Source organism: Nuphar pumila, chromosome 2, assembly GCF_984573655.1.
Source record: "Nuphar pumila chromosome 2, dmNupPumi1.hap1.1, whole genome shotgun sequence".
Taxonomy (NCBI): domain Eukaryota; kingdom Viridiplantae; phylum Streptophyta; class Magnoliopsida; order Nymphaeales; family Nymphaeaceae; genus Nuphar; species Nuphar pumila.
The window spans coordinates 46,977,439-46,991,233 of NC_143250.1; the positions used below are offsets into that span (position 1 = coordinate 46,977,439).

At 35.7% G+C, this 13,795-nt stretch overlaps 1 protein-coding gene across 1 annotated transcript in view; it reads left to right on the forward strand.

Annotated features, from left to right (window-relative positions):
* LOC149845419 (arginase 1, mitochondrial-like) overlaps positions 1-12,372 on the forward strand; it is a 28,364-nt gene extending 15,992 nt beyond the window's left edge. Inside the window, exons 5-7 of the mRNA XM_089997615.1 lie at positions 6,205-6,414; positions 10,945-11,055; positions 11,871-12,372. Of these exons, the coding sequence (XP_089853741.1) occupies positions 6,205-6,414; positions 10,945-11,055; positions 11,871-12,131 (582 nt within the window). The 3' untranslated portion in view covers positions 12,132-12,372. The remainder of the gene's footprint in view (positions 1-6,204; positions 6,415-10,944; positions 11,056-11,870) is intronic.
* Positions 12,373-13,795: the final 1,423 nt, after the last annotated feature.

Below are 13,795 nucleotides of genomic sequence, written 5' to 3' on the forward strand. Positions count from 1 at the left end.
GTGAACCCCATGGGTTGAGATAAGGCTTGATGACGATGGTGCTTTAGAATTGAACACTTTTTATCTATTGAATATCTTGGTCGTAGCAATCAAGAAATACTAGTATGACCAACAACATATTTAGCTTTCAGGTTTCAGTAACATACCCAGGGAAAACATGCAATTCCAGGTCCTAAGGCACAGACTTCCTCTTAAGTTTGTCTTATCTTTCTGGGTTCTCTAAAAGGATGTCATGTATCATCTTTCATAGCCATCAATGGATCTGTGCCAGGAAAGGTAGAGCCAACCATGGTGGAGTCGTATCCATTGTGAATGAAATTTCTATAAGTAGGTTTTCTGATAATGACATTGGCATTGATAGCCTTATGAAGCCTATAGAATATTAAAACCAGTAATAAGGGCTATCTTAGCCTGTCATGCATTGAGCAAGGAATTCTTCACACCAATCGAACTTCTCTAATGCAAAACCCTGTATGAATCATATTAATAACTTGATGCATTAAGCTCATCTTAGGCACTAGGATAATCATCTTTTCATAAATGAACATCCCTAGTACAACCTTTTTGCAGCAGGCAAGGCATCTGTTAGCAGTCTTTCCTTTGAGTCATGAAATGTGTTTCCTGTCATTTTTCCTGCTCTAACATAACTTATCACTTGTGTTGTCTTTGTATATCTGAAGTTAATGAAGAAAATATGTTTTATCATCTTCAATAGCATATTGTATCTTGGAAATTTTGTGTAGTTTGTGTAATGAAATGGTGGTCTTCAACAAATGCACTAATAATTCACAAACAAGTGTCTATTGGAGACACTACAAGCATGACCCTTGAAAGGGTATAAAAGGAAGAACACTTGAAAAATAAATAATACTTTATTCATGCACAAAATTCTTAAGAAGCATTGTTCTTTACATTGAAGGGGTTCACCCCTATATATACAAAAAGGGGGAAGAGAGAGGAGAGCTCATTTTGAGCTATCCAAAAGAGATGTTGATGGTTCAACGGCTCTTATTATAGTTGTTGGACTAGAGTCCAACAACTCTTATTATAGTTGTTGGACTAGAGTCCAACAACTATTTGCATAGTCAAGTTCTCGTTGGATCAAATATCTAGTTTTTATTGAATTAGATGCTAAAAAAGAAAATAAAGGAAAATAAAAAAAGAAAATAATAAAAGGAAAAATATAATAATAATATTAAGTAATATATACGTATTACAGTTTACATTTTAACACTCCTCCTCAAACTTACGGTACACTGAGCGAAAGTGAAATCTGGGAGCAGCGAGAGGCTTGGTGAAGAAGTCTGCTAATTGATATTCTGATGTAACATATGGTGGATCAATGGTTCCATGTAAGTATTCCTTGTTGTTTCTTGCACCTCTACAAAATTAAGGCTTCACCTAGGAACACACAAAAACCGGTACTTGAGTACCTATTATTGGGATCACCTCCCCAGTCAGCATCAATATATGCAATTAAATTTAATGAAGATGAAGCAAGCAAGAAGAGTCCTCGTGAAATAGAGGATTTTAAGTATCTAATAATACGCAAAACTGCTCCCATATGCACAAAGGTGAGAGCATGTTGAAACTGATTGGTTGTATGAACCACATGAGCTATATCTGGCCTAGTAATGGAAAGATAAGAAAGAGCTCCAATAAGTTGTCTGTAAGGAGTAGGATCATCAAGAAGTTCTTCATTATCAATTTTCATTTTAACATTGACAACTTCTAGAGTGTTCACTTTCTTATCATCTGTAATTCCAGACTTAGAAACAATATCAAGAGCAAATTTAGATTGAGATATCAAATACCCCCAAGGGGAATAAGCGACTTCAATGCCTAAAAAATATCTTAATAAACCTAAGCCAATCATTTCAAAGTGAGTTTTAAGAAAAGATTTGATATTTGCAACTCCATGTTTGTCGCCTTCGGTGATGATCATATCATCCACATAGAGAAGAAGAATAATGATGCTTGCATCAGATTTCTTAATAAACAAAGCAGTGTCAGTTAAACAAGGTTGCAAACCAATATCAAACATAACATGACTAAATTGATCATACCAGACTTTTGGAGCCTGTTTAAGACCATAAAGAGTTTTTTTCTAGACGAAGAGCTTTACCCTTAGGGATACTAATACCAAGCGGGGCTTCCATATATACTTCTTCAACAAGATTCTCATTCAGGAAAACATTTTTGACATCCAATTGAAAGATATGTCATTTTCTAATGGAGGCCAAGGCTATTAAAGTTCTAACAGTAGTTATACGGGCCACAAGAGCAAATGTTTCTTCATAATCGATGTCATACTCTTGGGCATATCCTTTTGCCACTAAACGGGCCTTATACCTTTCCAGGGTCCCATCACTTTTGATTTTGACTTTGTATACCCACCTACAGCTTATAGGTTTCTTACCTGGAGGGATATCTTGGATCGTCCAAGTGTTGGCCTTTTCTAGTGCATCCAATTATATTTTCATGGCTTCTATCCGTTATATATGATTTTTGGCTTGAGAATAGGATGATGGTTCAACATATGATTGTATTAATGTAATGGCTGCCCTATATGTGGGTGAAAAAGATTCGTAAGACACAAATTTTTCAGGAGGTGTAGAGATTCTAGATGTTCTTTTGGGTGGAACTTCAGAGTATTTTTGTAATGCACATGGAAGATTTTGCTCTCTATGTCTTGAATATTGTAGACTAACATCCCTATGGATAGCAACTCTTCATTATCATCATTTTCAACAACAATATGACTTTGATCATTGTCAAGGTCACATCCAAAATCACATTCATTGGATTTTGAAGTTGGATCAATTAAAAACGAGCATTCAGTGACATCCTTGGATTTTTCAAATTCAAAGAAGCTTTCTTTTTCCAAAAAGGACACATTTCTTGATACATATAATTTGTTATTTTGAAAATCGAAACACTTGTAGCCTTTGTTATTATCAACGTATCCTAAAAAAGCACATGGGATTGCACGATGAGAAAGTTTGTCATTTTTGTTTGTGAAAACAAAACATTTGCATCAAAAGACTTTTAATCTAGAATAATTTAGAGTTAAATTAACAGGTTTTTCTATTGGAATTGTATTCTTTAATGAGGAAGATGACATCCTATTGATGAGGTAGGTGGCAGTTAGGACCGCCTCAGTCCAAAAACTTTTTGGAACTTGATTTGCAATTAGCAAGGTCCTAGTAGATTCCATACACCTTTGGAAATAACTGGTGCGGGTCCCAAACATCCAAATGTATTAACTCAATTGGTCGTGAAGAAACAAAAGTTCAACTAAGAAATGGTAACCTTTTCATTTTTCCAAAAATGCAGTCTTTACAAGAGAAATTTTTAGAATTACAAATTTTTCCCAAACTTGGAAAATATTGAATTTTAGACATATGAGGATGGCCAAGTCTTTTGTGTTATAGATCCAATTCTAATTTCTGAACATTATAACAAAATGCATTCTTGGGTAATTCCAAAAAGTCCATGTAATAGAGTCCTCCTTCTCTATAGTCTTCCCCAATCAGCTTATCTTGTACCCAACAATCATAAGAAGAGAAGGAGATATTACATTCATAGTCAGATATTTGCGAGACAGATAAAAGGTTCAAATTAAGTTTAGGGATATATCTAACTTCTGGGATAAATGTTTTTTTGGATTTTTAAAGATTTTCAAAACAGCCTATTCCTTTTATTTCAAGAGATGTGTCATCGGCTGTAAAAACCTTTGACACACTTGAGTTATTTTCAAGACATTCGGATAGACTATTAACATTTGGGGTCATTTGAAAAGAAGCCCCAGAATCTAAAAGCCAAGGAAAGTTATATGGACCAAAGAAAGACGCTACAACCACTCCAGTTGAGGCTTCGGTTAAGGAGGATACCCCTTTGAGAAGAGGTTGAAGAATTTCCATCAGTTGAGCCATAGATACATGTGCATCTTAATCTTTTGACTCGGATTCAACAAAAGCAACTTTTTTTTCTTTTCTTCTTTTTAACTTTGGACATTAAGGCCTATAGTGCCCCGGTTCATGACAATGATGACAAATGACTTTTCTTTTATCAAAGTCACCGTTTTGCCTTCTAAAATGAGGCGTCTTGTAAGTACGAGTATGATTCCCCGGTCTAGACACAACTAAAATTGAGTCATCATCAACTTTTGGAGTACTTTTTCTAAGTCTATTTTCCTCTATAGTGATCTCTTCTATAGTATCAACAATAGAAGGAATTTTTCACAATGTAAAAGGGCCGATTTGGTGGATTCAAACTCCGGCCTTAGACCATTCATAAATTAATAGAGATGCTTCATATCGAGTTGCTTTTGGCGAAGCTCGATATCTTCGGCACAATGCCATTTGGGCTCAAGAAGAGCCAACTCTTTCTAAAGTTCGGACAACTCATTGTAATATTTTTGAATCATTTTATCTTTTTTAGTCATTGTTCGAACTTTGTCTTGTAAATTGCACACATGTGCAATATCTTTAAAGGAATACATGTTTTTGAGGTATTCCCAAGCTTTATCGACATGCTCAAACTTAGCTAGACTAGAGCATTTTTTAATGTATACACTATTGATGAGCCATGACATAATTTTTGCATGCCCTATCTTCTACTCTTTCCATTTTTTTTACTTTTCTCTTTCTCCGTTAGAGGAACCTCTTTATCACCCTCTTTTTGGTAAGAGATAATTTAGGTTACGAATCAGAACCATCCACTATACCCCATAAACCTTTTCTCCAAATATGATGCTTCATAATCGAAGCACACATTACATAGTTAGTATCATTTAGCTTCATAGGAATGATGGTGATCTTATCATTATCATCCATCTTTTACCAGGGTAAGAGAAGAATAGATAGGAGGAGAGAGAAAAAGAAAAAGAAAAAGAGTAGACAAGGGAATAAGAGAGAGGATACAAAACCATTTTTTTTTGTAGCACAAGCCCGCCTTTCTTCAAACAATTCTTCTTGAGCCAAGAACAAGGTGATGAAATACCTTTTGTAAATGTAGCACAGAAATCGAGGCGGAAGCACTTCAAGATCTAAGGATTCCGTAGCTTTGATACCATGTAATGAAATGGTGGTCTTCAACAAATGCACGAATAACTTACAAACAAGTGTCTATTGGAGATACTACAAGCATGACCCTTGAAAGGGTATAAACGGAAGAACACTTGAAAAATAAATAATACTTTATTCATGCACAAAATGCTTAAGAAGCATTGTTCTTTACATTGAAGGGGTTCACCCCTATATATACAAAAAAGTGGAAGAGAGAGGAGAGCTCATTTTGAGCTCTCCAAAAGAGAGTTGGACTCTAGTCCAACATAAGAGTTGTTGGACTAGAGTCCAACAGCTATTTGAACCAGAGTTACCGGAAGCTCGCTTCGGAAGCACAATACTCCTCGCTTCCGAAACTTCATGGGAAGCTCGATTCCCCCACGCTTCTTCTATGCTTCTCATACACATAGTCTATGCATACTATATGCTTTTCTCACATTTCTTTTCATCTTTTTCATGTATTTTCTCTCATGCTTTCACTCACTTTCCATGTACTTTCTTTAAATTTGTAACCATCATTGTTAGATTTTAACAAAAATTTAACTCTTTTATAGAAAAATCATGAAATATAAGAATAATCAATTTTATTTTAGTTTTTATTTATTTCTTGTTTGATTCCATATTGCTTCATTTTTTATTCATATTTCGCTTTTAAATTGAAACTTCGCTTCCCGCTTCATATAAGTTTTAAAATGCCTCGCTTCTCGCTTCCGCTTCCGGTATCGTTTCCCGCTTCCGCTTCCTAGTTTGGCAACCTTGATTTGAACAGTCAAGTTCCAACAAGAACTTGACTGGATCAAATATCTAGTTCCTATTGAACTAGATAATAAAAAGGAAAATAGAAAAAGAAAATAATAAAAGGAAAAATATAATAATAATATTAAATAATATATATGTATTACAGTTTACATTTTAACAGTTTGATGTCTGGCAATGCATATGAAACTTGGAGAAGAATTAAATTCTTTCTGAGTTCAAATTTGAAATGGTTTTGGAAATTTCTCATTTTTTATTCATAAAAACTGCTTCTCATTCTGAGTTTTATTTTCTATAAACATCCTGTTCTATATAATTCATGTTGCACATTCTTCTTGCTTGTCAATGTACTACTGATACTCTTAAATATGATCTGTAGGATCCTCTTCGTCCTTTGGTTTTAGGAGGTGATCACTCAATATCCTTCCCGGTTGTAAGAGGTGTAGCCGAGAAGCTTGGAGGACCTGTAGATATTCTTCATCTAGATGCTCATCCAGATATTTATCATGCATTTGAAGGAAACAAATATTCTCATGCTTCTCCTTTTGCTAGGATAATGGAGGGTGGATATGCAAGACGGCTTCTGCAGGTGAGTTTTTTTTTGTTTCACCTGTCATTCTTTTTTCAAGTAAATTCAGCTCAAAACTTTCATTCAATATTTTGTGCTTGTTTATCTGTTGTTTGAGCAAGTTGAGTTCAAGTTCCTGCACTCATCGTGTGGTTGTACACTTGTATGCATGTCTGTGTCCTGTCACACTGGTATTGTCCCAAGTATCAACAAGCTCTGGCCAGTGGAAGTGGAAAGTACCATTTGGATTAGTTTCATACCAACAAGGGCAGGTGAAAGTATTTTCATTTTTTTATGGACTCATACACACATTGACCAAGAAATGGAAATATCCTTGAGAAATATAAGTTGGTCCACGGCCACTTTCTACTCTTCTTTGAAATGCCTGTCTTCGCTAATATTCTCAGTTGCATGATGACAGCATTTTTTGTAACTACATGGAAGTACCATTAGCTTCCTCTAGGATACAACAATGAACTATGGCCAAGAATATCGCAGTATATGTACATTAATTTCCATGTTTCTAATGGTTTAGTAATTGTATCCAATGTTGTATGCAGTGTTGTGAAAAGCGTTGAGGCGTAGCGAGGCGCTCCACCAAAAACCAAGGCGAGGTGTAAGCCTCGAGGCATAAAGCGTAAGCCTCAAAAAAAAAATTGAAAACTTTTAAAAAATTATAAAAAATATCTAAAAATACAAAAAAATAAAGAAATGTGTTTTTTATAACACTGATGTCAATAATTACCTCGGAGAAGTAAAGTACCTCGTGAAGTCCAAAAATACATATGCGAACCATTGTTAGTGGAGTCTTGGGCCGACTTAAAAGCCTACCTGCATGCGTTAGGGCAAGCCAATACAGGCCCAGATCAAACATAACTAGGGTCGCCTTTCTTCTTTTCGGGGTTTTAGTTGCACAAGATTGATGCCACGTATATGAATTATGATGATAGATATTTACAATTATGCATGAATTTATTCTTACGTTAATTTTCATTACAGTATGCTATTCAAACATTGTCAAATTACTATTATATATTACTTTTATGCTCAAAACTATCACAAGAGGTCAGCTGCCACACAATGCCAGTTTGCACTCATGCCTTTCCGCTTGCTTTCATGAGTGAAGATCAGACCTATACTCTTGCTCAAGACCTACAACCCAAAACCTACCTGTGATGCGTGCACTAGGCTATGGACGACCTCAATACCACGTTACGGCTCTCTGAGATGCTTAGTTCTTCATACTAGAAGTGATTAAGCCTTTTTCTTAAATTTGTTTCTGTATTTAAAATCATAAAAAGTAATAAAAGTAATCACTGTTTTTAATTCAACAACAAACGAGTTGGTACCAAATTCAACATTCTCATAACCCTATAAAGAAAAGAGGGGCATAACATAAAATTTAACAAAAACAATGAAACAATTTGTGCTTGATAGCCTGCATTAAAATTGAAGATTCTGAGCTTCACAGAGAATAAATAAGAGGGTATCACTCTGGCACCAACAAGCTACACCCTGGACGAATTTGATAGAATAGTACCTCCTCTGGTTGTCAAAATCGCCCTATCTCCACCCAAACAGAAGGAAGGAAAATTGCAAAGTACTAATAAAAGCAAAAGATTTCTTGAAGACGAAGAGAAAAAATGAGAGAACAAACAAAACAAGACTTACCGTGCAACACACCATATTCAGCCCGAGCGATGCCATCCTCTCTCCAACATGTTGTTGCGAACGCCAATACACAACTCCTGCAACTTGCGCCTGCAATCTCGTCTGTGATACCAATCGAACGCCACAAAAGCACAGAACCTTATTAAAAACCACCATCAGGATCGCGAAAAATTAGGGTCGCTAAAAAAAATGAGAGAGATGAGAGACTGAAAATTAGGGCCCCCGACCCTAATTAGGGTCGAGGGGCTTGCTTTTTTAAAATTTCATTTTTGGTCAAATGAGGGCTTTGACCCTCATTTGACCCAAAAAATGAGGTGTGAACGCCTCACATTGAGGCACATTTTGCCTCAAGGCGTACGCCTCGAGCCTTTTACGCTTTATGCCTGCGCCTCAAGGCACAAAGGCCCTCGCCTTGAGGCGAGGTGCGCTTTTTGCGCCTTGAGGTGCATTTTTAATAACACTGGTTGTATGTATCCTACCCTATCATTGTGGTACAATACGTATCATTACTAGTTACTATACAGAATATCGATATGATATGAATGAGTGCATATCGTATCATACGATACGAGGTGTATTGTAGCACGTTTAAAAAATGAGACTTCTTGAGGGCCGACTCCCTCATTTGTGTAGAAACCATTAGAGAGGTATCCACTCACCCTAGGACTCATGAGAGCGATTTGGGAGCCGTTCCGTGCACAAGGGAGAGGGATTTTGCAGTTTGCTAAAGTAAAAGTGCATTTTCACCATTTTTTCACTCAAAAAAGTGGGTTAAGGTAAAAGATCTTTATTATGAGAAAAAATACAAAGCTACCTTCTAAAAAAATTTGCCTCGGGGCCACTGCCCCGGAATCCGCAGAAATTAGAGATTTATATCAAGGGAGAAATTAGACTCCACACTCCTCCAACAAAGATGACATCATATGATCCGGCATGGCAATGGGGCACTCAAGTAATGATTAAAAACAAATTAAAAATTGAGTCCAACTATTTTCATAATATTTTTGTTTATGTAATATGAAAGTACAAGTCTTGTGGCACATTTTCAATTGCAAGATATTTAATATTTTGCTTTGTTCTTGTGAGATAGTTGATGTTTGAGATGTCTTATGAAGCTCATGGAGATATAAATGTTTCATATGTGATTTTCTGATTGTATTTTGTGCAATTCATCATTGTTTCATGTGTTATGATTTTTTTAGAATTTTTGCTAGTTTTTTCTGTTTTCATGAATTTTTTAGAATTTTTGAAATTTTTTATGAAGAAATTATGACTTTCTACGATATGTATCTTATTTTGTACTCAACCGATACAGGTAATGATACAATACCTACAACCTTTATCATAAGAGAAAATTCAAATATTTAGTATATTTTGGGGACTTTCATGCATACCAAATCCTAATGGCTTTTAATACAAGAAAGATCGTGGTATCTGTTATGTAGTAGAAAGCTTCATTATCTAGAAAATCCTTCCAATTAAATGATAGCCTATGTCACATAGGTGTGGGTGGGGGTGCGGATGTGGCGATGCGGCACTTTAAAAAAACTTGTCTGTGGGGATTCGGAGAGGGTGTGTATATATATATATATATAATTTTTAACAGTTTTAAGTTAACACTAATGAAATACAAAAGCATCATGATAATATATATATGTGTATGCACATATGTATATATATATATATATAAAATATAATATTAGATAAAACTGGACTTGGTTATGGTTAACCAAATCTACTTTTGGTCCAAAAATGGACCTCGGTGTGGCTGACTTCACCTGACACAAAGGTAGCCGTGTCCAAGTGTCCGCACGGGTGCGTTGTCCTGTTAGAAGAGTCCGTGTTACATAGATGATAGCATGATATAGGTGAAAATAAGGATCTTTGGAAATCAAAACTGTAACCAAATGATAGTGCTGAATGTTTCCTGACTGCTTAAATTTTTAGGGCAACATCTCCTAATGCCAGCACATGTATAAAGGATGATAATATAAGTCTGCCACATGGAAGCCTGGGTCGTGGTATGCAGTCTGAGTTTACTGAATGCTTAAGGGCTCTGGTGCTTTGTGTAGCATCATTTGAACCAAAAAGACGCCGGTGTGCTACTGTGTATTGGTTCTTTGGTTGCATGTCAAAACCCATGCTAGAAAACTCTGTAATTATGGTCTGACATGTGAGACTGAATTGTTACCAAACGTGAGTTTTAGTATGTCATGCTTGCATTTCATATGATTCTGGTAAACGTTTAAAAGCAAGCTGCGAGTACCAACCTGCTTTAATAAGGCCTGTGTCTGGCATTGATATTGTAAGCCCAACCAATAGATGAGATGCACAGAGAAAGTAAAGAAAGAAAAGCCACTCCAAGATTTGAACTTGGGTCAATGGATACTGTGTCCTATTTCCTAGCCACTGGCCATGGGACAGCTTGTTGGTGCATTTCATGCTAGGAATGAGAAATATCTAATATATTCAGTGGTAGGGTAACATTGTGGATTTGATAAGACCTGTTATCTGGCTTTGAATAATTAATGTGCATATCTAACCGGTGGGGATATGTCACTGTGCTTCTGCATGAGATTTTTTCTGGTGTTGGAATAATGATTCTCTGAATTTGTCCACCTTCCTTGGGGTTCATGCTTTTCCTATTTATCCATAGGATTATTTCAGGTGGTTATAGCTTTCTCAGTATATGTGATTCCTATCTGTTCTTGTAGATAAGTTTGCTGCTGTCTGCATGGTATTTTATGCTATTAACTTTGTGAAACACTTTGTCTTGGAAATGTAGAGATTATACATGTGAACCAGATACTTTGTCATGTCATTATGGTTGTTTCTCTTCCACAACTGCAGTTCTTATTTCCGTGGTGGATGGTATGGTAGGTTGGTATTAGATCAATAACAAGTGAAGGACGTGAGCAAGCAAAAAAGTTTGGAGTGGAGCAATATGAAATGCGAACATTCTCAAAGGATCGGGCAAATTTGGAGAATCTGGTCTCTCTCTCTCTCTCTCTCTCTCTCTCTCTCTCTCTCTCTCTCTCTCTCTCTCTCTCTCTCTCTCGTGTGTGTGTGTGTGTGTGTGCCATCATGATCATGATTTTCTGGAGATGCTTTCATGTGTGCATTGTTTTATGAATACACCATGCCTGTATCTCCCCACTAGTGTGTTTTTTCAACATTTTCTTCAGTCAGTGCAAGTACACAATTCATAGTCTGCATTCTTCAGTGCATTTGGTGCAAAGGTCTCATATTCATGTATGTGCAAGTGCATATTTGCAACACATTCCAACATTCACAACACATGCATGCATGCACAAATTTATATACAGCATGCAGTAATGCATGTGTTCGTTTGTTTTTGTGTGTGCATGCATTTCTGATCTCACACTGGCATCATCACATAATGAGCTTCATGGTTGTTTTTGGTCCATACTCCCAGGTACAAGATACAAGGACACCCCAGTATCAGATTTAAACTCTTTGACAATCCACCAGGCACAAATTCATTGTATGCATTCAATCTTCATGCTCCTACATGTGCACATATTCACATGCAAACACCTCGTTTGCTTGCAAGCAAAGCTTCAGAGTATCATGCACAGATATTCACATAAATGACGATATTATGCTTTCAAATTCATGTTAACTAGTGCACAGGCAAAATTTCTCCTATTTGAACTCCATTTTGTTATACATAATTAACAGTGCAAAGCATGACTATGGCTGCATATGCTTAATCAAATTTGTACTAGTGATGAAAAGGAAAGCATGTGTATGTATGTGATCCTGTGTTATACTTGTGTTGGCAGAAACTTGGTGAAGGTGTAAAGGGTGTGTACATTTCATTAGATATCGACTGCCTGGATCCTGCATTTGCACCTGGAGTGTCACATCTGGAGCCTGGAGGCCTCTCCTTCAGAGATGTACTTAACATCATCCATAACTTGGAAGGTGATGTTGTTGCTGCTGATGTTGTGGAGTTCAATCCACAGCGTGATACTGTTGATGGAATGACTGCAATGGTTGCTGGCAAGTTTGTCAGAGAACTCACTGCAAAGATGTCCAAATGATTACAATCACCCCCCTGAAAATATCCAAAGGCTTGCATTCATAGACCTTTAAAGTAACCAATTTGTATCCATTATTAGACAGGAACCAAGTTCGTTCTCCAGCAGTTATCTGTGAGTTGTGCCTGTGCTTCTCCCATGAGACTTGCAACCAAACATAATTGCTGACTTGTGCATGATGGTTCAAAGTAACTTATGTGATTTTCTAGTTGAAATTGCGTAGCAAGTGAGGTCAATTTATCCATTTTTATAGACTTTTATGCATTTTTTCTTTTGGTGCATTTATCTGTCTCGTTGGATTAGCAATTATTTTTGTCCAATTAGATTGGTTTCTATACAGGTTCAATTTGTAACCATCAATAGTAAAAATTAACCGATATTTTGAAAATATGTATTTTTTATTTGATGTTAACGTGGTAAAAAAATACTGTTTGCCTAGTTTGTGTATTATTTACATTTCATTTTTATTTTTATATAATTTATTTATTGATATATACTGATATTTTCATTTGTGACTGATTTAATCGCATGTTCGGCATTTATGTGTTCTTTGTTCAAAGTTTTGAGTTTTTTTAGTTATCAGTAAAACTATGCTCCAAGAACTTCCTAGAGCTTGGTATGTATTTACTTAATATATTCTGCATTTTCTTGCTTTTCCAGTTTTCGTTAGTCCTTCCCAATAAAAAAACATGTTCATCCTTGTAACCCAAGTTGGTTAGTTCTTTTTTACTCCCAAAGTTTCAAAAGAAAAATAACTAAAAGAAAGTCTATGCTATGTCCAACTGACTTCACACGAGCAAAAGGACAAGTTAGATTTAAATCTTTGCAAATCCTTGTAGGTTTCTTTAGGCTCAAATGTATCTTTTGTTGGAAAATTAGCTAAAACATATACTCAATTAAATAAAGAATTTGCTAATCGATTCCTTGGTGCAATATGGTTGACTGCAACTTTACTTCCATGATACAACAAAGTATGTCTTCTCGTATTAAACATGACTTCAATTTGCACTATGAAGGCTACCTACTACAAAATTATCATCTTTGAGTAGTTTTAGATAGGAAAAGTGAGTGAAACACAACAGAATGAAAGAATGCTAATCTCACAAAAGATTTTAGTATATATAAGCCAAGTACAATGATGAATAAATGTTCAATGGCCACAAATAAATGTACAACATTTATAATCCAATCAACTCAATTAAGTGTCCAATGATCATATAACAGCTAACTCATTTAATTGCCTAAGGGTCAATAATCAATTTCTCTAACAACTAATTTAGAAGTTTAGAAAGTCAAAGTCAAAATAAACATGATCACGAGCTTAGCTTAGCTAGGTAGCTTTGTTTAAAGTTAAATCAAACATGATAAAGAGTTTAAGCTAGGTAAAAGCATAATTTTGAAACATAATTCCAGCAATCCTCCACTTAGATCAAAATTATAAAAAGAATAAAACTACTTGTGAAGCTCTTGTGCATAAATAAAGGTACCTTTTGGGTTTGAACCTTCACTTGTTATATCATTATAAGTTTGAAATGTCAGTAGCTTAGCTTTGAACTAAAGATCCAAATGAACCTTTTAGAATCTGTAACACAGACATTCACTTCATGTGATAATATGTACCGTTAATACACAACCTCATGTTTTTAATAAGTTTTAGCTCCCTCAAT